This window comes from Petaurus breviceps, unplaced genomic scaffold, assembly GCF_028583685.1.
Source record: "Petaurus breviceps papuanus isolate PSGF00001 unplaced genomic scaffold, PetGlider_PUasm1.0 37, whole genome shotgun sequence".
Lineage (NCBI taxonomy): Eukaryota > Metazoa > Chordata > Mammalia > Diprotodontia > Petauridae > Petaurus > Petaurus breviceps.
This window is the reverse complement of record NW_027186296.1, coordinates 104,252,340-104,276,403: the sequence shown is the minus strand read 5'-3', so window position 1 is coordinate 104,276,403 and position 24,064 is coordinate 104,252,340. Positions and strand designations below refer to the sequence as shown.

General features: G+C 38.3%; 1 protein-coding gene across 6 annotated transcripts in view; it reads right to left on the bottom strand.

Annotated features, from left to right (window-relative positions):
- Nucleotides 1–227: 227 nt before the first annotated feature.
- KIF20B (kinesin family member 20B) overlaps nt 228–24,064 on the bottom strand; it is a 111,343-nt gene continuing 87,506 nt past the window's right edge. For 5 of the 6 annotated variants that reach the window (XM_069099193.1, XM_069099192.1, XM_069099197.1 and 2 more), the window contains 6 exons: nt 22,053–22,211; nt 12,276–12,476; nt 9,581–9,676; nt 7,913–8,066; nt 5,210–5,352; nt 228–1,009 (listed from right to left, as the gene is read on the bottom strand). In XM_069099193.1, coding sequence (XP_068955294.1) covers nt 932–1,009; nt 5,210–5,352; nt 7,913–8,066; nt 9,581–9,676; nt 12,276–12,476; nt 22,053–22,211 — 831 coding nt within the window. In that variant the 3' untranslated portion in view covers nt 228–931. The remainder of the gene's footprint in view (nt 1,010–5,209; nt 5,353–7,912; nt 8,067–9,580; nt 9,677–12,275; nt 12,477–22,052; nt 22,212–24,064) is intronic. The other variant, XM_069099194.1, reaches the window with a different exon arrangement.

Genomic DNA, 24,064 nt, shown 5'->3' with positions numbered 1-24,064 from the left:
AGACTAGCTGGTGAAGCAGGCAGAGCAGGAAATGACTGGTTGGCAACCTGCATGCTCAGTTGCCATCAAGAAAATATGATAAAGACACCAGCACAAAGGGGAGGGCTCATGAAGAAAACTTATGGAAGAACATGGAAACGTTACATGGGATTAGCAGGTGTAGGTCTGTTTGGAATAGACTTCAGTGGAGGAAATGTTCCAACAATGAGCCCACAGATCTATCAGCATAGTCTGAAAAAGCTGTTTATTACACTTTGACCTTTGTACACACTTGCAAACGATCAATTTTTGTAAATGTATGTGATGCACAGAATATTTAGATAGGCAGGTTACACAATGAGTGACAGATGCTATGATGCTCACTATCTGGAGAAAAAGGAGCATTCCAGTATTTTGGATGGATTACTTATGGAAAATTTATGGGAAGACAGGGATGAGAATAGCACAGAACACGCAGGCATGGATAGCTTATGATCTGCATCGGTGGAAAGAACTTCCAAACTGATGAGATCACAGATCCATGAATATTTGCTTAATATTGTTTTAATCTTTTCCCTTACCAGCCCAGATAGATATTATATAGTCAGAGAGTTTCTCTCCCATGTATCAAAGCCCAGGAAAAACAAGTCAGGAGGTTGTATCCTCTTAATACTTTTCACCAACGTCATATCTTCATATTAGGTCATCTAGAAGAAAACTCATACACACAAAAAGGCTACTTTTCCAAGCCTCAATATTCACAAAATGAACAGTTCTTGATAAATTCTTCTTTAATGAACTGAAAGTCTAAAGCATGTATATAAAAACATGAATGTATACAGAGAGAATTAAGGTATAATATGTACAAACCATCTTTTTAAAAAACAAATCTAGGGGATAAATTACACTGATTAAGAATAAGAGGTCCATTAAAATATTCTCCAAATCTGACTCATTTGGCTGTTCTGGTTCGCAGTCTTCGTTTGAGAATTTGATGATCACTTTCCTTTTCTTTTTGATCCATAAAAATCTGAAATGAAGTTATTTCACATGTTTAAGATTTACATGACATTTAGAGGAAGAATGATGGTCATAAATTACTATTTATACTTAAATCATTATGAATTAAAAGTAATAACACCACCATAAATAACTGCCATTTGTTTTGATAGCTTGACTAACTAGGCATCCCATTTAAAGCTATGGAAAAAACAATTTTTATAGAAATAAAGAAAATTATTTTTTTCCCTTAGCAAAAACCCAACCATAAAGCAAAAGCACCTAGTAATCCATACATTAAAGTGTGGAAATGTTACTCAAAAAGAAGTATTAAATTATGCTGCGTTTCACAGACACACAGAAACTGCAAAATCCCCAGTAGCTGAATAAACATGAAGAAACAGCTTTGTAGTGGATCTAGCTGATAAGGTCAAAGAGAAGCTTACAATTGTGCGATCTACAACTCAAGGGATGGGAAATGAGATTCGAAGAGGGAAAGAAGAAATAGATTATGAATCTCATGAGGGCTGCTACTAAGTTTAAATGACCTAATTCCTCCAGTGCTTAATTAACTAGCCCAGTGTTTTTAATTCCTGTCCACTATGTTTTATGTTGTGTGACTCTGGACAAACCAGTTCCCTCTCTGGGCTTCATATTCTCCTCTCAGTAAAATGATGGGGGTTAACTAGATTATCACTAAGGGGTTGGTTTGTTTGGGACTTTTTCCCCCCAACTCTAAAATTCTATTATTCTAATAAGCAAGGAATTATGGAAGGGAAAGTAATCAACATAAGAGTATATTTCAAAATAACTAAACAACTCCTACTTTTCCTCCTGCCCTGCTCTGCAACCTCCAAGTTTCTTTCTTTTGGCAGCCTGCCACCAATGCTAACAGATCTTTCGAAATGTTTATGGATTACTTCCTGCTCAATTCTCTTCTATAATTGCATTTCCATTCAACTTTTACTGCTTGTTCAACCAAGCAAATGTACATGTGAAAAATCAGAACTTTTCTTATAGTTATCTATAATTCAATTTCATAGAAAAAGGGTAGAGAAGAGACTAGGGGCTAATTTGAAAAGATTTTTTTTTTTTGCAGCTATTCATTTATGTCCTAACAGCAAAAGTGATAATAATAGTGGGTTACTGCATCATAGAAATTCAGAACTGGAAGAATTCCCAGAAGACATTCTAGTCTAACCTAGACTTAAAACAGGATCTGCACTACAGTAACCATCCCCAAAGTGGTGGTGCAGACTGTTTCAGCATCAAGTGAAGGAGAATACACCACCTCCACCTCCCAAGATGGTCTGATCCAATTTTAGAGAATTTTAATTGTTAGGAAGTTTTTAGTTACATTAAGCCTTAATTTACCTCTTTGAAGCAGAGCAAACCTAGCAACTCTTTCACATGATAACCCTTTAAATACTTGGAAACAGTACCATATTCCCCCTAAATCTTCTCTATCTTAAACTAAACCTCCCCTCTTCCTTTTCGTTTCCTGATGACTTCCCAGAATCTTATGAAATGGATTTTTTGATCCAAGTTTAAATCTGCATTTAGCCTTAATAGTAATTTAATAATAACATCTTATTAGCCTATTAAATCTCATCTTATTCAATTTGGTCCATTGAGCTAGTTTGTCAATAATTTTTTGGATAACGACTCTGTCTAGTTTGTTAGCAACTTCATCCAGCTTTGTATCATCTGAAAATCTTACGAGTACACTCTCTATGCCAGGGATTCTTAATTTTTGTGTCCTAAACTAGGAAAACTATGGCCCACAGGCCAAATCCAGTCTGCCACCTGTCTTTGGATTGCCTGTTATTTGTTTTGGTACTTCCCAAGAGTTAAAAATGGTTGTTACACTTTAAAATAAAGTTTTATTATATTTGAAAATGCAAAAATCATTCTTAGCTTGTAGGCTATATAGAAATCTGCTGGCAGATCTGCTTCTTGGACTATAGCTTAACAACCCCTGCCCTGTAGCTATGCTCTATGATTTTTAATCAGGTAGATTTTAGGTAGGAAGTTCTCTCCCTGTCACACCACCACCTCCCATTTCCTTTCCAAAGCCCTTTTTGATTGTATTCACCTTATGTCTTACAAATATTATCTTGCTAGCCTTTATGTGTGTTCCATTCCTTGCTTGTCTGTCACATATATGTCATACACACACACACACACACACATACACAAAAACACATATTTTTTTAAAGCCTGAAAAACAGAAGTGGTAGCAAACCTTTAGAGCTGTCTCTAATCCTTTTTTTTTTGCATTAATAAGTACTCCTTCTACATGGATATTCAACCAGTTCTAAATGCATCTCTTCCCTTCCTTTCCTTCCTTCCTCTCTGTCCATATGGGGTACCATGCCCTTACCTGTGGGTGCTATGCCCAAAGGAATATAAATTTTGATTCCTAAAACCTAGCAAGATATCTTTGGGTTTACTGCCTAGATTCCTTTCTTAAAGACCATGCCTTAAACACAGTTCACTCTGGCTCTCATTGATTAGCCCAGACCAAGCCTCACAGGATCAATGTTTAGGCTCTCATGGCTCAGAGTAAGTATAAATAGCAATTGTTTCTGTTTTGGCCAGAAACTCTAGGGTCTTCTCCCACATCGATTTTTTTTTTTTGGATTAGGTAAAAGGGGCCATTTCTTGGCTCATTTCTTAACTAGCCTTAACCACTGAATAGGAATTGGTTCAAAGTGAGAATTCTGAAAGAATTTAGCTTCAGGCCAAGGTCTCCCACTGCATGGAGGGCCATCTCTAGTCACCCTGATCTATATCTTGCCACTGGACCCAGATGACTCCAGTGGAGAAAGTGAGGCTGGTGATCTTTCACAGCCCTCCCTAACTTAAATCTAATTCACTTGCAAGTCATAAGCATCATCTTCCTGATGTCATGGTCTTCTCTAAGAACAAAGGACAGATAACAAATTCACCTAAGCAAATAACAAATTCACCTGTCTAGCCCATATCTCACCATCTTTTCAATAAAAATAGCCCTAGAGACTATTGAATGCTTTAACAAAATATAAGTAAACTATTTACACAGCAGCATTTCCCTAATCTCTTAGACTCATATACTTGTCAAAATAGGATACATGACCTGTTCTTGGTGAAGTCATTCTGACTAGCTCTTTGCGATCATAATTTTCTTTCCTAAAAGCATCAAATATCTCTTTTACACATTCCAGAATTTACACAATGGAATCGAAATCAAGCTTACTGGACATTCCCTTCCCTGTTGTGAAAATTGGGTCCTTCTCCAATCCTGTGGTACATCTCCCATTCTCCACAATCTTTCAAAGATCACTAGCAAGTAATAAATGTTGAATAAGCACTTGGTGACTGACTGATTGATGACCTAAAGTGGCTGTAATTTAATCCTGCAGATTTTACAGAGTCCTCAGATGTGATTTGTCTGGGCCTGGTGAGTGGAATTCATCAATGATGGTATCAAATCCCTATTAGCAGGGGCGGCCAGGTGGCTCAGCGAGTAAGAGCACTGGCTCCAGTGACGGGATGACGTGGGGATCAAATCCGGGCTCAGATACTTAGCACCACACCCAGAAATAATAACTGGCCATGTAACCTTGAGCAAGTTACTTAACCCCAATTGCTTTAAAAAAAAATCCCTATTAGCCTTTAGTTAGCCCTATTAGTTCTGTCCTTTCCAGTTTAAAGATTCTTCTCTTCCAAAAAAGAACAGAAGCAAAATAATCAAGGAGCAAATATCCTCTCCAGCCACAGTGATCATCCCGTCTACCCTAAGCATCAATCCTGTCCCTTCTTGGATTCTCTTTTCTACCATATGGCTTGAAAAATCCTCTATTATCCCTGGATTTCCTCACCAGGAAATCAACATGAGTTTTAACACTCATGACATTTCTTATAGGACCATGCCATCCTTCTGTTCTCATTTTTTAATGGTTGGGGATTACCCAGGCAAGTAAACTACTTACTGAATCACCATGGTAGTAATAGCAAAATCTGGCAATGGCTTTAAAAAATTAAAATGAAGGTGGTTTTCATGTGCAGAACTGTAACTTTTACAAATACAGAATTAATGTGTCTGAAGCAGAAGATATAGATGCACTCCTACAGATGCATACAAAGCATTTGTTTCTAACACATTCGGTTAGGATAGAAATTCACACTAATATTTGGAATATTAACATGTCCCTGACTGCCAAACCCCAAACACAGGAATTTTACTTACCACTTGGCCAGCAATATCCAAAGGACTGGAAATCTCACTAGTATATAGTTTCCGTTTAGCACGCTTTGGTCGGGATCCATTTTCTTTACCTGTCTCAGCAACAGCAAGCTTTGAAGGGCTCATTTTTTCTATCAGCTTCTTTGCTAAAATGTGAAATTTGCTTTCTTAAAATTTGTATAATAAAACAATTTACATTACTGGGGGAAAAACACATTCCAGGGACAGTTAGTTCTCCTGAAAAGGGAGTGGATTCCTTGAAAAAGTGCCTCAAAATGCTCCTGAAATGGCACTTTGGCAAGAGAAGGTAAATAAGGACTTCCAATAATACTCTTCACCACAGGTTTGACTAATACTTAATAAGTTCCTGCATAGGAGGTTAAAAAAGAAAAGGGGGTAATAGATGAGCTGAACTTTGAAGGAAGCTAGGAATTAGGGGGTGGAGGTGGGGAGCTCAGAGTGAGGAAGCAGTGCATGTCAAGCACAGGGACAGCCAAAGAGGTAGGAAATGGAATGGTGCATTTGGAGAATAGCCAGGAAACCAGTTTGACAGAAAGATAGAGCGTATACAAAGATAATAATGTGAAATAAGACTTTAAATATCAGGCGGATCTTTTTGCAGAGGCAAAGAATAGCACATTGAGGGAGTGCCCATCAACTGGGAAATGACTGAACAAATTGTGGCCTAAGAATGTGGTGGAATTGTTGCTCATCCCTCGTTCTTTTGAAGAGGACCAATAACATCCCAGGTGATGTCTTGACTCGCTACTGAACCGGACTTAAAGGAGGCAGGGCTGCACAGAGTCACCAGCCTCACTCTTTCTTCCTGAGTCGGTGGTAGTCCAGTGGTAGGACAAAATCAAAATGACTGGTGATGGCCCAGGATGCAGTAGATGACCATGAGGTCTGACCTAGCTCTAAGCAGCGCTCCACAGTGTCTGCTTTGTCTACCTTAATGGCCATTGGAGCAAACTATCTCACACGCCCATTCTGCCAGGAGAAGTTAGGGGATATCCTCCTAACTCACTGAGAGGTTTAAGGCCCATCAGTTACTCTTACCCTGGTTTAGCCCATCTGCCAAGACAGTTTTATCAGGATGTGGCCGCTACACGTGCTACAGGTTTTTGAAGTCACCAGTAAGAGTGGAGTGAATCAGGTGGACACCAAAGGTGAATGAGCAGCCTTGAAGAGGGCTCGGTGAGTTCTCACACTAGAGGTACTAGCTCTCCCTGAACACCCCATATACACATGGAATACCATGGGGATGAAAGAAACGATGCAGGGAATGGTTACAGAGAAGCCTGAGAAGACCCATATGAATGGAGGTGGACTGAAATAAGCTGACAAGAGAGAATAATTTGTACAATAACAATACTTGAAAGATAAACAACTTTGACCAAGCAATGACCAATTATGATTTCAGTGGACAAATGATGAATCATGACACCTACCTCCTGACAGAGGCAATAAATTCTGAGTGGACACCAAGACATATTGTTTTTTAGATAAAACCAAAGATGGAATTTTTTTGGAAAAAAGAGTTTTGCTTCTCTGTCTCTCTCTCCCTCCTCCCTCTCTTTTGGAGAGGAGGAGAAAGAAATGGGAGGGAAAAGTTTAAAGAGTTAAAAATAAATATTAGACTGAGAGGTTTGAATTTTATCCTAAAGGCAATAAGAAGCGACTAATAATTTTTAAACAAAAAAATGACATAATCAGACCTATATCTTAGGAATGTTAATTTGGCAGCCAAGTGAAGGATAGATTATATTAAAATGCAACTAGAAAGGTTTCTAATTAGGACACAAATATAAGAGTTGAAGTGAGGAGAGTTGAGGACCCTGCACTTGAGTGGTGATCTTATGATGGGAGAGACAGAAATGGATGTGAAGATAGAGTCAACAAGACTTGGAAAAGAATTAGACATAGGTAGTAGTGACTGTAAGAAAGTGGGCTGTCATCAGCAGAAACAGGGAAGATTTGAGGAGTGGTGGGTTGTGGGGGAAGAAAACTGTTTTGACCATGATAAATTTGTGTTGCCAATAGGTTCACATAAGTGGCTGAGATGGAGTAAAAATGTAGGCTATGGTAGCTGAGAATCAAGGGGGAGGCCTGGGTGTCTGAGGGGATATCAACATACATACTAAAGTCCCCACATATTTGGCAGAGGTTGGAGTGGAAAGAAAAACTACAGACCAACTTCTGAACTCTTAGATAAATGAAGATAAATTAATTACCTAGATGCCAACAGATGACTGTGACAAGAATATGACATGTTGAAGTAGAGTGAGAAGAGGTTGCCAAATGACAGTGAAAGAAGGATGGTTCTAGAAGTGGCAAAGAGGAACATGGATTAATAAATCCTTGTTGGATGAAGTATGCATATTCCTCTTCCTGGCCTAGTATGCTCAGAGATCATAAGAGAAGAAGCAGCCAATACTGGAGAAGGTAGCCAGGGTGCAGTGTGTTCCAGAAGGTTGTTTCCACTAATTTTTCCTCTGATGGGTTTTCCATCCAGTCTTCTTCATTTAATTAATAGGCATATGTGACATTAGAGACTGTTAGAACTTTATTAAAAAGAAAAAAGAATGAGGAAGAGATTTAACTAGGATCATACCAAAGAAAAAAAAGAATACATGAGTTTTTCTGCAGGGGTAAAGGGAGGGAAATTTTACTAGACCTTATACATTGAACTAATTTTCTACAAACCTTTTGAGTGAAGAATTGTTGGTGAATGTTGCAAGAAATCTCCAAACTTTTGTAATGTTCCATCTTTTTTCTTAGTGGATGACTTTCTGCTGAAGGTAGGCACCTGATTCCGTAGATTATAATATGCTTTCCTATGTGATAGAGTAGTGGAAACCTAGTGGACATACAAACATTTTTATTTTTCAACAATCTATAAAAAGGTATAAAAGTACTAGGAATTAAATGACTTTAACTTTGCTTCACTTCTTTACTATTATAGTATAACAAAACTTCTTTTTTACTTTTTCCAATTCAAAGATATGACTTGTAGAAGTAAAAAGTAATAAATACAAAACATTTAGAACTTTGATATTTCCTGTAAGGTCAAGTATAAGCAATCTGATATTTTTAAACAAACTATTGAGCCCCTTTATAGTCTATCAATTGTTGCATTTAAAAATTAAGGTAAATTGAGAGATAATGGTCCAAGTGTTGAGTAATTTATTTGTTATGCTAGCAATAACCAATAAATTGGGTTCTATGTGGTTATAACCAAAGACCCTGAGGTAGCGTTTACTAGCCATCATATAGTTTTGAGAAGTACAAGAGAACAAAGAACAGAGTTGGGCAAGTAGGAAAGATAATATATTTGGTTACAGAGTAGACAGCATCATTGACGGGGGAACAACATAATTGGTTATGTCAAAGAAAGCAGGAAAGCACCCACTTGGGGCTGTCATTAAGGAATACTTGATTGATTATAGGTCTATCTGCATCCGGAGGACATTGTTAATGGCTCAGGGATAGCAGACTTCCTAGCTCCTAGGAGGATTTGTTAGGGAGATGAGACCCTCCTTAATTGTACAGTGACAGACAAGGACAGACAATATACCTCGTGGAAACATACCAAATCAACTTATAGACCTTTAAAGATAACAAAGAGATGTCCTGGAATTTTCCCAGGTGCTGAAGGTATGGTAGGTAACAGTTTTTCCCATTAATTATAACCTTAAACTAACTCAGAAGGAAAACCGAATTCTTGAGCTCAGCTCAAGGGCATAGAAAGGTGGCTTTAGGCAGATGCAGACTCAGTTCAAAATAAGTACAGCATAAAATCAATTACATTGTATAATTGATATGGTAGAAATCAATATGGTAGAAACTCAAGGTAATATTAATTTTGATCTTTTCACAATGAAGATAAATTACAGTTTATCCCAATCATAGGCAATCATGCTGTCTTTGGAGGCAAGGCCAAGGAAAGGAAAGTAAATTCAGATGGGCATAGGCCAAACTGGAAGAAGGAAAAGCTTCAGTGACTATTTAATAGAGGAATTTGACTAATCAGACGCCACCAGACAAGAGTAGTAGACAGGATGTACAGAGATTTAAGCTGGAGACTGAGTTGGTGAAGGCAGGAAGTAACACAAGGGTGGCAAGAGTTGACACATTATATATCAATCAATTTGGGTATGATAAGGTATCATAACCTCTGTTATATTTGATCAAGTTTGCTGCACAAAAGGTATTCCACATAGAACTTAAAGGTTAGTGTTGTACATCTTAATAAATGAATATGATTGGGATTTAAGACAATAACTGATAATGACACTTCACTGTCATTTAAAATTTTTGCACATAAAATTCAAACTAATGGCCACTATTGGGGGAATGAAAAACAAAACAAACCTTTTGCTCCTTTGTGACAGAACTGCAACCATCTGAGTCTGGCAATTTAGTTCTGGGTGTGGTAACATTTTTCTTATTTTCATACTTTACAAAGTTCTGGGGGGGAAAAAATTACAGTATTGGTCTATTGATAATGATTTTTTTCTCCAGTGACTTCTTTAAAATCTTAAAAATCCAATGTTGTTACTTCAGGGGCAGATAGGTGGCACAGTGAATAGCACCGGCCCTGGAGTCAGGAGGACTTGAGTTCAAATCCGACCTCAGACACTTGACGCAATACTAGCCATGACTTTGGGCAAGTCACTTAAGCCCAATTGCCTCCAAAGAGAAAAAAAAAGAAATTTAAAAAAGACATTAATTTCAATGTCATAAAGATAGCATAAAATATAAAATCCAAGCCTGCTAAAAATAGGAAACAATTAGAAAAAAAGGTGACTTTCCTTTTTAAGTCATTCTTCAGTAAATATGATAGCTATCTGACTCCACCCTCACTCCCAATAATTCAGCACTTAAATGTTGTACACCCTCAATTGTCTAAAAAAGCCACAAACTAGAGATTCCCTTGCTAGGCACACACTCCAAGGAAATTATGGACAAAAAATTCCCAAAGACAGTAAAATATTTATGGCAGCAATTTTCATGGTAATGAAGAACTACAAAGTAAATTCCATGGGGAATGGCTAAACAAAATGGGATATCACTGTGCTGTAGGAAATGAAAAACATGATGAATATAGAGAGGCATGGGAAGACTTACATGAACTGTCTCAAGTAAGCAAAGCCAGGAAAAGAATATATATGACCACAATAAAAACAGAAAGAACAATCACGAAACAATCAAGACCAAATGTTGTGAAACTGTAAAGAATAAGTTTGACACCTCTCCCAGTCCTTTTGCAGAGGTCAAGGTCCACTAGTATGGAACACTGAATGAAATGTTACATTTTTTCAGTAAGTGACCTGTTTTGCTAATTTTTTCTCTTCTTAAAAAATTATTTGTCATAAGGGATTGCTCTTGGAGGGGAAAGGAGAAGAGATATGGGGATATATTTAGGTGCTAAAGATATCAATAAAAATCTATTTTAGTCCCTTTCTCCCAATCTATTTAATCCCCTTCTCTCCCCCACTAAGAGTGTTAACTTCTGTGGGGAAGATCCAGCACAGAGTCTAAGTTGAAAAGAGATTCACTAAGGATGGTGAGATCCTCCAGATGTTCTTACTTGCAGATGACATTGAGCTAGGTGCATCAAGCCCTAGAAAGTTGCAGAGCTTCCTGGAAGGGAACCATAACCACTCCAAAGAGTTTGGTCCAACCATCCACAAAGAAAAAACTAAGTGGATGACAAATGACTATATATATATGTGATAAAGAGTACACAAAGACCATACTGGGCCCAGAATTAAACAGGAGGAGGATAATAGCCTAGATTGCGTTCATGAAACTGCAGAACTCCCTTATTGGCCCCAAACTTCTCTCAGAAACCCCAGACCATCTTTTTAATACCAGTATTCTGTTGTTGTTCTTCTAATGCTGAAAGATATGCAACAGTACAGTCTTCAAAAAAATTACTATCACTGTACTATCATTACACTCTGTCACATAGAAGTGCATGGTGAGTGGGCATAGGCTGGAAGAGATAAGAAAGAAGGAACCTGAAAGAACAAATAGAGCAAAAGAAGTCATTATGTATTGGTGTGGTCAAAAAGGATGAGGTGGTCCCATGGGAAGGAGAAAAGACAATAGGTGGACAGTCCAAGGACACCAGGGGAATCCTTGCATAGGAAAGGAAAAGCAAAGAAGGTCCTCAATTATGAATCCATAGACAAGAACTGAAGAGGACAGGCAGGCAAAGAGATCACAGAACCCCATTTGGGTACACCATAGTTTATATATTCTTCCTTATCAAATATTGGGCCACTTTTTACTCATATCCATGGCAAGAATCATTAAAGTCTATCATTCTTAACTGGCCCCTATAAGTAGAGTTCTAAGATAAAAGAGAAATCATATGTGGAAGGCTATGGCTGTGCCTCTATATGTTATCAGGGCAAAAGCAGGCCCCATTGAGCAGAAATCCTTTCAAGGGAAGTCCCTAAGCTGTAGAACAGATGACATTTCAAGCTAGGAGAACAGAGGTGACCATTAGACCCCGCCATGTCAGTAGCTAAAGCACAAAGATTTATGCTTCTTTCTTGGAAATATAAGGGCAGGCTTCACACCAGAGATGGGATGACTAGAAATAACACGGAGACATAAAAACTCCCAGCATAATAAGGGGGAGGGGAGGAACATCCTTGAGCATCCCCTGGGTCTAGGCAGGACTCTCAGAGTGAGATGCAGGAAGATAAAGGGGAGGACATATGCTAATCAGAACCAGCACAAGCACGAGGTTTTCACCGAGTGTTTTCTTATTCTGTGTCTGACAACTGTATCCTTTATATCTCTTGCTTGTGTCATGTCAGTTATTTGTGCAATTTTGATACCTGGGTTTAGGGTGGATGCCAATAACCTCTCAAAATATCAGGTCTACCATAAATGAAACTTAAATCAAGGATTTTCTGAAACTCACATGTAAAATGTGATTCAAGAGACTTTAAATGCAACTAAAAATCAGCCAGTCTTAAGAGAATTCTGGAGAAGGTAAAACGTGACAAATAAATGTTTTTGGAAACTGACTTGTCAGGGACAGATTTACCTCTTCCATCTCGTTACTTTTCCTCTTCCTTGGGTTGGATATCTTAACCGTCACTGGTATGGAACTACCAGGATGCTTCACTGACATCTTGTTAGGATGCAAAGGTGTAAACTGAATCTCTAATTCTGATTTTGGAAACCGAGTCGTGTGTTCGTTTTCTGCAGATACTTCAGAAGAGTCAAGGACCACAACCGAACCATCCTAGAGTTGAAATGGAAAGACAACATAAAAAGACGATTCTACAAAGTGATGGATTCATAACTAAATTATACTGGATCACAGGCTTTTCTTTTCCTTCCTGTGATTATCAAGATATGAACTGTATAGCCAAAGCCAAACTTAAATGCTAAAAGTGTACTGCCAAAGAAGACTTCAGTTCAATTAAACAAACATAAAGAAAGCACTGTGGTGAAATAAAAAGTTGTGAAACAATACTAGTAAAAAATAAGCATTGTGGGGGCGGCTAGGTGGCGCAGTGAGTAAAGCGTTGGCCCCGGAGTCAGGAGGACCTGAGTTCGGTTCCAGCCCCAGACACTTAACACCCACACAAAAAAAACTAGCCGTGTAACCTTGGGCAAGTTACTTAACCCCAAGTGCCCTCCAAAAGGCAAAAAAATAAAATAAAAAATAAAAAAAATAAGCATTGTGAACAAAACACTATTTTAAGTGTTAGAAGATATAAACATTAGTAGTTCCTGTATAACTTGTAGTGCAGCAAGAAGGGAATATACACAAATAATTGCAATATATAATATGTATAATAAATTAGGGAGATAGAAACAAAGTGTTATTGAAGCCAGTCAATTTCACCTTTAGAGTCTCTCTAAAATATGCTCCCTTCCCTGCTCTGACACTGGCCTCTAGTGCAGGCTTTCATCACCTCACATCTGGACTATAGTATAATAGCTGTTAGTGGGTCTGCCTACCTCAGGTCTCTTCCCACTCCAATCTATCTTCCATTCAGCCACAATAGTGATTTTCCTGAAGTACAGGTCCAATCATAGCACACCCCTACTATATCTCTACTCAAATTCCAGCAGCTCCCTCTCGCCTCCCAGAGAAAATACAAAATATTCTTCTATCTGGCATTCAAAACCCTCTATAACCTAGGCCCCTCCTACCTTTCCAGTCTTCTTACACATTATTCGATATGGTGACACTAGCCTCCTGGCAGTTCCACAAAAAGACCCTCCATCTCTTGGCTCTGTGCATTTCCTATGGCTGTACCCCATGCCTAGAATACTTTTCCTGCTCAATCCTGCCTACTGTTAAGACTCAATTAAAATCCCACCTTTTACTGGAAGCCTTCCCCTATCCCTCTAAATTCTAGTGCCTTCCCTCTATTAATTTCCTATTTATTCTGTTATATTAATAATCAATTATAAAATTATTATTAAACCTTTACAGCCCCTATAAGTAGGTTGGTCAGTCTCCGAAAGGCAGTGGAGATAAATGAGATTACCCAAATCCTTTGGGAACATGCTCCTAGATTTTGGGCAGGACCCCACCCAATTAAAAGACCTTACTTCTGTTTAGAGTATAAACAGAATCTAATCTAGGTAAATCCCAGCCCTAAAGCATTCAATTTAGGCTCTTGTACCCCTCCATTAGAGCTTATAGAGACCCAGCTCATGAAGGAGAAAACCCAACAAAAGTGGTCTGGTTCAAGATGGATTCCTTTGTCCAGATTACTGCAGGTAAAATCCCATTAGGAACTTAGAGAATTTGGCTGGTAAAGGGGGCAACTTGTACCAGGGTGGAGGCAGTGGAAACAGAAGAGGGGACAGACAAGACAATGCAAAGGTAAAACAGAGGGAACATTATAAATAACAAGAAATGAGAGGAAAGATAAAAAAGAGGAAAGACTCAAGAATCTGGACATGGGGGGTTGGATTTACACAGGCTTTCTCCTATTTGAGTGGAACAGAGTAATCATAGTTGTTTGGCAGAGGGGGAAATTTTGCTAAAACCATGACCGCCACCTAATGATAGTATCTATTTCCTTCCTCCATGAGCTAGTTATCTTTCAATGTACTGCTATGGAGAATGGCTAGAATAAAAGATGGGTTATTTTTCATGAGCAGAAAGGCTTCTACTGCTGAAAAGAAATGAAAAAGAAAAAGAAAACCCTACAGTAGATATGCTGATTCACGCGAAACTAATTTTTACACTGTTTTGCCAGCTTATTCTGTCACCAAAGGTAAGAAGAGAACCCAAATGAATAAGTTTCCCTTACCTAAATATGACTATGTACATTTCAAATCCAATTTGTTTATAGAGATGATGGTACTAAGACTGGTTTAGATTTCCTTAACAACTTTAAATTTATTTTGTATTTATTGACATGCTGTACACATATGCTGTTTCCCAACAGAATATGAAGTCCTTGAGAGTAGAGCACACTAGCCCAGTGCCTGACACATAGTAGGCATTTAAATAAATGCTGGTTGATTTCTTGATCTTGTCTACCTAATGTTTTTTAAAAAAGAAACCTTTATTTAGTTATTAAAAGAAAACTTTCTACTACATAACAATTTTTCTATTCTACTAGAAACTAGGTCTAGATAGCCTTGGTGTGGATCCCAAGATCCAAGCTGCTGAATACAGGGGCTACTTTTCATTTTGATGTTTTATCTCCACAGAGTAGGCACTGAATAAACGTTTGCTCGATGAACTATACTTTGGGTAGTTGTAGCAGCAAGCTCCCTCGCATACCCATCATGGCTGCTAGCACAGGTTCTTTGATCCGTTTTTCTAAAGGAAAGCAACTCAAAAAAGATTAACAATCTTACTTTAATCAAACATATATTATTTACCTAGTTCAGGGGAAAAAGAAAGTCAGCACCCTGAACTTCAGAGAAAACAAACAGAAGTTACAAGCAGACAAAAAATACAGACAGAGAAAATAACACAATTCAACAGACAGGGCTTCTAGCTGTCTGACCATCACATACCTACACATAGTTGGTTACCAGAGAGAGAAGCACCAACATCTGGGTTTTCAAAGCTGGGGGGCTCAATGGCTGCCCAGAGTCTCATCTGGCCAAATCATACAACTCTTCCCAAAGTGAGCCCCAAAGCAACCTCACCTCAGAGGTATATATAGCCTTCTCTAGGGTCAGAGAGCATCACAACCTTCATGACCCACTGCCTAATTACAAAGTAACAAAAGTTGTACCTTCCTGAAAAACTAAGCAAGCTTCTCCTGTTAGGCTCTGCTCCACCCTTCAGCAAACTCCTCCCACCATAGGTTCCATGTGACCATATTCAGTCTATTAGGGGGCAGAGTATATTTTCAAACCAGGGAAGTTCCTCAAATTCACTTAGGCTTATTAAGCGGCTGAGAAGATCTTCAAATTCCTTTACTATTATAGTACTCCATAGAGGAGTCTAAAATACTAACATATAAATCTATCACCTTGACTCCTACCTTTTGGTGTCTTTCTCAAAACTAAAATGTTTTTGCTTATAATCATTTACTATTTTTTGTAAACATGATTCTAAACATTAAACTTAGTCTTTAAAACTGTTTTGTAAAAGTCTTTTTAATTTTATTATAAGTTTATGTATTAGTGTTGACAAAATTATGACTCGGACAATACTTTCCATGCCTGGTTTGTATAGCTTTTCTAATAGTGAATATAAATACATGTTTTCCATTTAAGATTTTTGTAATTGCAAGTGCCATCTTCATGCTGTGAATGCAAACAAATTGATATCATTTGCTAGAAAACATATAAACATATTGATATCACTCACCAACTATCTAAACATGGTAATATGGATCAAATGAGGCCTTTTCTCTCTAATATTAGAATCTGTCGAAGTTCCATCTCTATCTGGGCCAGCATTCCCAAAGGGCAGAATTCTAAGGAAACCATCTAATTGCTTAAAGCAAAGGCTTCATTATCCATTACCCCCCAAAAAATACATGCCTCAAGGACATGGTAGTGGTAAAATTATTTAGAGACAATAAATGTTTACAATTCAGTTCCTACTGATGGTTTTTGTCTACTTACCTATGCAATCTGCTGCCCTTCTCAATTTTGCATTTTTCCCCTGGAAAGATCTATGTTTCCAAAATCATGTTAATGCTTATCTCAGCCCAAACGAAGTAGTGTTTGGTAGCACCATAATTCCTACAGATAATAGAATTCTACCTAAATAGACCCTTTCTATCCTATGCTGTTCATCCCACCTGGCCAATCGCTGCCTTCAAATTCCTAGGAACAAGACAACTGAAATGCTACTGATATGTCTCAGAAATGGGACCTTTTTTTCCGTTTAATAAGGGAAATCTTGTGAATCACACTTGATGCTATAGCCCTCCCAAGATTTTTGCTAATTGGTACTCCTCCCTCTCCCAGATAAGTGATTTGAAACCACAGGTCTCTGCACCACCCAGGCAACTGGCAGAAAACAACTTTTGGGGCTGCCACTCTATATATGGTGCTGCAACCTCCCCTTAACTAGACATTTGCTGAGTTTCCAGTCTTAGCCCTTTCCCTAATCACTAATGGATATAGCTTAAGGCACAGACCTGGTGAATATTCCTTCCCCTTCCTAACTCTCCTGAAACTTCTATTGACTGCATATACTGTCTTCCAAATAGCCTTATTAGAATAGCTAAGTTCTGTGCATAGGGTCTTTTTTTTCCCCCATGGATGTAGTCTTTAGTGTATCATAAAATTACTGATTCAGAAAGCAACTGTAAGTATGGAAAATAAAATGGATGAAGGAATCTAATCAAATTCCCTTTAGAGTTATTTCCTGTGAACCCCAAAAGTAACCCTAACTTATCTAGTGAAAGGAGGAGGACACTAAGGGGTCATATCCAAACAATTCTCTTGGTTGATCTCTTGTGAGCACTTGGAGCCCACAAGTCAAAATTAGTAGTGAGAAGGGGGGGCTAGGTGGCACAGTGAGTAAAGCGCCGGCCCTGGAGTCAGGAGGACCCAGACACTTAACACCCACACAAAAAAACTAGCCATGTAACCTTGGGCAAGTTACTTAACCCCAATTGCCCTCCAAAAAGAAAAAAAAAAAGAAATTTAGTAGTGAGAGTAGAAGAGAAGTGTAGGAAGAAGTGAAGGGAGTGGTCCTTCCTTTGCCCTCATCACAATATTTCTGCTCACCTGCAGCTCTTAGCACTGCGGGTCTGTAGTCAACCATTTCTGAAAATATTAAATATGGCCAACCATGTACAATTACAACATAAAATTCTAAGAAGCAAAATGTTCAAAGCAGCCCTGCAGAAAGCTTCAAGCTTTAAACATTTTCCCAAGTCACTGATCCTTTATGTCTGCAGCGAGTCTTGTCTTTGTGGTAAGAGGAAAGGGGTGGTTGGTAGAGGACAGATAACAAGTCCTTCCACCTCTTTACAGAGCTGGAGATCTACAGGAACAGAGTTGCATGTACTGAAGATTTGGTTATTGATGGGGTTGGTTTTACTTAATTGTTTTTCTCTATTAAAAGGAAAAGCTATATTTAGATGGAGAAGTGGGGCATACCAAGAAATAGTATAAAAGGTTCAAATAAAACTACAAAAAATTAGGTGGCAAACAGGATCATTTCAGGCAGAATTAAATGTGACTTTTGCTAGCCAAGAGGGCCATCTAAACAAATGCAAGTAGCTCAACTAAACCAGAATACTACCTTAAAAGTCACACCAGTAATGACCAAGAAATTAAATGAAATTATAGTAAGGAACTTCCACAACCAAATGACTACATAAAAGGTCAATCTTTCTAAGCAATAGGAAACTGGGTTGCTAGAAAATGTGGTACCCATGCTCAGGTAAACCAGATGGCAGCCTCAACAGCCCAACTCCAAATAGGGTTGATGGTATCAACAGCAGAAGCTTACTCCAAGAAATCCCCAAGATTATGAAGAACTCACAGTAAAGGAACTAGAAGAGATAGCAACCAGTAGAAAGTATGCCTGTGATCATAGCAGGTCTGTGATCAGGACCCACAGGCCCAGGTCCTTAGCATTCAGTCCTGAAACACAGAAAAAAAAATCCCTGAAGATCCAGCACCCCAAACTCAAATATCCAAACGGCTCTAACCCCAGTAAGTAGAGGTCAGCTTAGGAACTCAAGTGATCCAGGCTGAGATCAAGGATTCTCTGTTACAAAGTACAAGTAGAGAAGCCCGGCCTTGGCACAAAGTCCCAGTGCATAAATTAAGGTTAGTGAGATGAAGAACCAAACTACTATAAAGAATTATAATAGATCTGGAGATGTCCAAAAATCCAAACTGGAAGGAGAGAGTAACTGCAACAATAAGCAGAAACTCAAAGGAAAAAAATGAATTCCCACAATGAACTATGTGAATACCAATAAGAAATGAAGCAAAAGACAGAAAATAGCCTACTACAAAAACAAGTGATGTAGAAAGCAGGTCAAGGAGAGAGAATTTAAGAATCCTTGAACTCCCTGAAAACTGGGATTAAAAAAAAAAAGCCTGTACATTATGTTTCAAAAAATCATAAAAGGAAACCTCCTATATGTATTAGAATCAAAGAGCAAACTACTTGGTGAAAGAAATGCTAAAAAGACAGTCCCAGTGGAGAGGATGTGGGCAAACTGGAACACTAATGCATTGTTGGTGGATCTGTGAACTGATCCAGCCTTTCTGGAGAGCAATCTGGAACTATGCCCAAAGGGCTATAAATACTTTCATACCCTTTGATCCAGCAATACCACTCCTAGGGTTATATCCCAAAGAGATCATAGAAATGGGAGAAAGACCCATATGTACAAAAATGTTTATAGCAGCTCTTTTTGTTGTGGCAAAGAATTGGAAATTAAGGGGGTGTCCATCAATTGGGGAATGGATGAACAAGTTGTGGTATATGCATGTTATGGAATATTATTGCGCTATAAGAAACGGGGAGCAGACAGTCTTCATATTTACCTGGAGAGGCTTAAAAGAACTGATGCTGAGTGAGAAGAGTAGAACCAGGAGGAATTTGTACACAATTACAGACACAACATATGTGTGATGACCAACTTTGATAGACTGGACTCTTCTCAACAATGCAGGGATATAAGTCAACCCCAAAAGACGCATGATGGAGAGAAAAACGTGCATCCAGAGAAAGAACTAGAAAGAACTAAATTTATATCCAGGTGGAAGCAAAATACCTGATCTTTTTTGTTCTCTTATTTGATTTTATGTCCTCTATACCATTTTTCATCCCAGCTGGTACAATCCATCCTTATAACCTGACCATTGTATAATGTGAAAGTATCTACAGATCCTATACTTGATTATAAGACGCCATGGGGGGGAGAGGGGAGGGAGGGGGACAAAATGTGAAATTCAAGGAATTGTGGAATTGAATCCTGTAAATTAAAAGGAAACAAACAAATTAAAAAAAAAAAGAAATAAAGGGACTTATAAAAAAAAAAAAAGACAGTCTCAGGCAAGAAAAGGCCAAAATCCAGAACTCCTAAGTCTGGAAAAAAACACCACAAGTAACCAGAAAGAAAGAATTCAAAAGCCAACAGACCAGAGTCAGGAGCCTATTTGGATAATTGTTTTTAATGTATAAAAATCTGTCTCCCCCTGTAGTGTCAAAGTTGAGGAGGCCTGGTTCTGACTGGTTATGCAATTGGCATACTCTGATTACTAATAAATAGATATACTTAGAAACTCGACCCTTTGTTTCCTCAGTTATTTCATCTTTCATGTGTCACAGTAAAAACATATCGAACTCAAGAGAGAAACAGGAGTGGATGGGGGAGGAATGGTAAAGAGGAAGGATAATAGTGGGGAGGGAATAGTCACAAACCAACAAACAAACAAAAAGCCCTTCCTGATCCTAAAGGAGGAATACTGAAAGGAAAAGAAAAAAAAAAGCAAAGAAGGGTTTCTATCAGTTTGGAAGCAAAGAAGGTTTCTATCAATTGAGAAATATCTGAATTGTGTATCTGAAGGACTATTACTGCATCATAAGAAATGATAAAACAAATCATTTCAATGAATTCTAGGAAGCAAGAACGGGGGAAGTGTTAAGTTAATAGGATGTCAACAACAATGTAAAGAAAAACAATTTTAAAGGATCAGTTTCCAGAGGAACTGTTTAATGATGAACATTACCCACACCCTCATGGAGAGATGATGGACTCAACAACATGTGGAAGGAGACATACATTCTTGGATGTGGCCACCATATGGATTTGTTTTGTTTGGGTATGTTTATTTGTTACAAGGTTGGTTGTTTTTTTAAATCCTGTTTCTGGCTGCAGGAAGCATTGAAGGAGAGGAGTAATCATGAAATAAAGAAAAGAAAAAAGAGGAAGCCCTTTGAAGTATCTTTAAAGGGGCAGAGTACATAGGGTGATTCAGAGGGAAGCAAAGAAAGTTAGGGCAGTTTTGAGGGCGCTAAGTTATCATACACTTCGTTTTAAGACTGCTATAGAATGAATGGCGTTTCAGTTTTATATGCAATCCTCTTTTTACAATCTCTGTTGTATGTAGAAATGTTTTATGGCGTTGTAATGTTAAGGGAATTTGAAGATCTTCCCTGCCCATTAATAGGCACATAGAGCCCTGGCCCAGAGCTAATCAGGCTCTGGCCTACAGGGAGTTTCCAAGTATGTGCTGGGGCACAAGGATTTTCAAGCTCCTTGGCACTCAGCGAATCAAATGCTGAGTCTTTGTTATATATTCTGGGAGGTTAGTGATTTGCTTTCAGGGTTCACTCATGAGAAGGATCTTGTGATTTCCTGGTTGAGACACTGAGTACGTTCAGAATCCCTCTCCCGGCCCTGACTGCTTAGATGTCTGTGCTCCCTGGATCCAGAGATATATTTAAAGTATATAGCAATATTGCTATGTCAGACAGCTGGAGCCCTGTCTGTTGATCTTTGTGCTAATTTCTCTGCTTGTGTTTTCTCCACATTCAGGGTGCTGACCTTTCCCCTGAACCAGTAAATGTAATTAAAGTAGATTGTTGACCCCTTTAAAAGTTGCTTACCTTTAAGGAAAGCAGATCAAAGAACCTGTGCTAGCAGGCCATCCTGGGTGTGTCAGGGTGCTTGCTGCTACAGGTGTCTGTTAAGTTCAGAATTTTTAGAAAAAAGCTTATAAATAAAGAATTAAGTATGACTTATCTTTTCCCTAAGAATGACATAAAGACAGTAAGCTGGGTGAATCTCCACTGGGAATTTCTAAAATCACTGCTGCCCTAGAGTCAAGCCAATGATGTGCTACTTTCCAATTGCAGCTCTCAATATTTGACATTCAACCTTATCCAAAAGATAAAAAGGAAAAAGAGAGGAAGAACAAAAAGCCTGCAAATTATAGTTAATTTATCTTCCCCCCCCCCTCCCCAAAGTAACAGGTGTACTTTAGTTCATACAATAACTGTGTCAGGGAAAATTCTGTTCATCTTTTTTAGTAACTATTTCAGATTTCCAGTGGCTACTGTAGCTCCTTATTTAAAGGAGCCCTGTATGAAGCTGATTTGTAATATTAAGGATACTATAAATAATCACCTGAAAACTAAAATGTTGTACAAATCTACATCTCCATATATATATATATCAGGTTTGCTTATATTGATACATGCTCATGCTTTGGGGGGCAAGTTAGGATAAGTTTTGCACATATCTATGAGAATATTTTAATATCTTATCAAATAGTTAAATATTCTCTCAATTGAAAATAAACTAGATATTGATCAAATTAAGTTTTAAAGTATAATTTTTCTAAGTCTGTGCCATTGATGATAATGCCATCAAACTCATTTGTAGAACAATGGACCCACCTCTATTTCAGCCACAGAGAGCTCATCACTTGGGCAAAGCACTGATGACATCTCCCTCTTGACTTTGTCGGAATTAGGAGGAAGAACATTTTCAGACTGGCAGCTATTGGGAAGAACTGTTCCAGACTTGCTGCTATCCAAATTTTGTTCGTCCTTTTCCTTAAAGCAGAAGATTAACATGAGTTATGAAATTTTGAAAAATATTTTAGTCTTGAAAAATCATATAAACCCAAACCAGTTGCTACAAATTGTAAAGTGGATTAAAGTATGAAGATGAAGCATTCATCTTCCTCCAACCTTTAAATGACTTGCCAAGTCTTGTGGCTACTATTCTCCCAGTCCTCAAGGCCCAAATTTCAGTGTCATCTTGAATTTTAAATCCTGTAAATGCTACTTTTATGATGTCTCACATTCTTTTTTTTCCCATTCTATTTCACTTCATGCTGCACAAATCTAGGGCCTTATTAACTCATGTCTGGATGATAGTAATTATCTCCTAATTAATTATTCTCCTATGATCTTTCCTGCAGGATCTGCTTCCATGTGCCCTGGGTTTCATTCTGTTCCTCCATGTAAACCCTCAACTGACATCCTTAACATCGATACCCATGAACAGAACACCCACATAATGAAAAACCTTTAACTCTTGGAAGTTACTCTGTATAATTACTTTTCAGAGTGTATACCCCCACACACACACACACACACACATGAACCTACACACGCACACTTGCACACTCACACACACTTTAAAAAAGCTAGGGGGTGAAATATTTATTCAGTCAAACTATTATGTATTGTGAAGATAAAGTTTCAAAGCCATGTGCTATTAACTCCCCAGTTTATGGTAAATGAGAATGTTATGAAAACATCTTGCTGTGCTCACAGAAATATAAAATATCTTTCTCTGAAGGGTAGCAGAAAGACCTAAAAATCTCATCATCATGCAGCCTGACTCAGATTTTGATACTCTACATGTTCTCACCTCGTCCTAGTTGCTCACCCTTCTGATTAGAGGGCTTGATGGAAGAGCAATGAATTCTTCCAAAAGCCTTTACAGAAGGCTCACAACCTTCTAGGTAACTCCATTTTCCATGATCAGCTCTCAAATCCCTGGAATGCTGTGGAGCAGCACCACTCCTTTTTAGTTCTTTTTTGTAGGTTGTCTTCCCCTATTAGATTGTAAGCCCCTTGAGGGCATACAGACTGTCTTTTTCTTATTGGTATCCCCAGTTTTTAGCACAGTGCCTGGCACACAGTAGGTGCTTAGTAAATGTTTACAGAATTGAAGTCACAACTGAAACTAGGCTTTGTGTGAGTTAAGTACTAAGATGGGGGCGGGTCCCTTCCCCCCTCAGCACCCCACCCACCACAGTTAGAAAAGAGAACAGACTGTTCCCTGAATTTTTTATTTCCTCAAAAAAAAAAAAAAAGAGGTCTCAGGATTACTTTCTCCACTCAACTTAGTTAACAGCTCTTCTAAAACTATAGATGTGTGAGGATAATACAGTATCTGTGAAAACATGATTGCTATTGTTGTTGTTGTTTACTTGTTTTCAGTCACATCTAACTCTTCATGATCCCATTTGGGGTTTTCTTGGCAAAGATACTGGAGTGGTTTGTGTATTGTTAATGTATTTTTGCTAAATGGGAAGATCTTTCCCATACATTAATAGGCCCATGTGACCTGCTTGAGTCACATGAGTCTGTGGTAGGAGGAGTTTGTTGAGCAGATGGAGCAGGAAGGGTAGAGCAGAGCTGAGAAGAAGTTGGTCAGAGCAGTTAGAGCTGAGGGAGACAGAGGAAGCAGGCACTGAGCTGAGTGTTTCTTTGTGGGAAGACCCTAGCAGGAAGGAGGCCTGGGGATAGCGGTGCCCTCTGCGTTGTTATTGTATATACATTTCTTTGTTGCTATGATGAATTTGGCTTTCTGGTGTTTGAATAAATGTTTTGGTTCTATCTTACATGTGGAGAATCCATTATATTTTTGCGATTCAGAATCATGCTGGCAT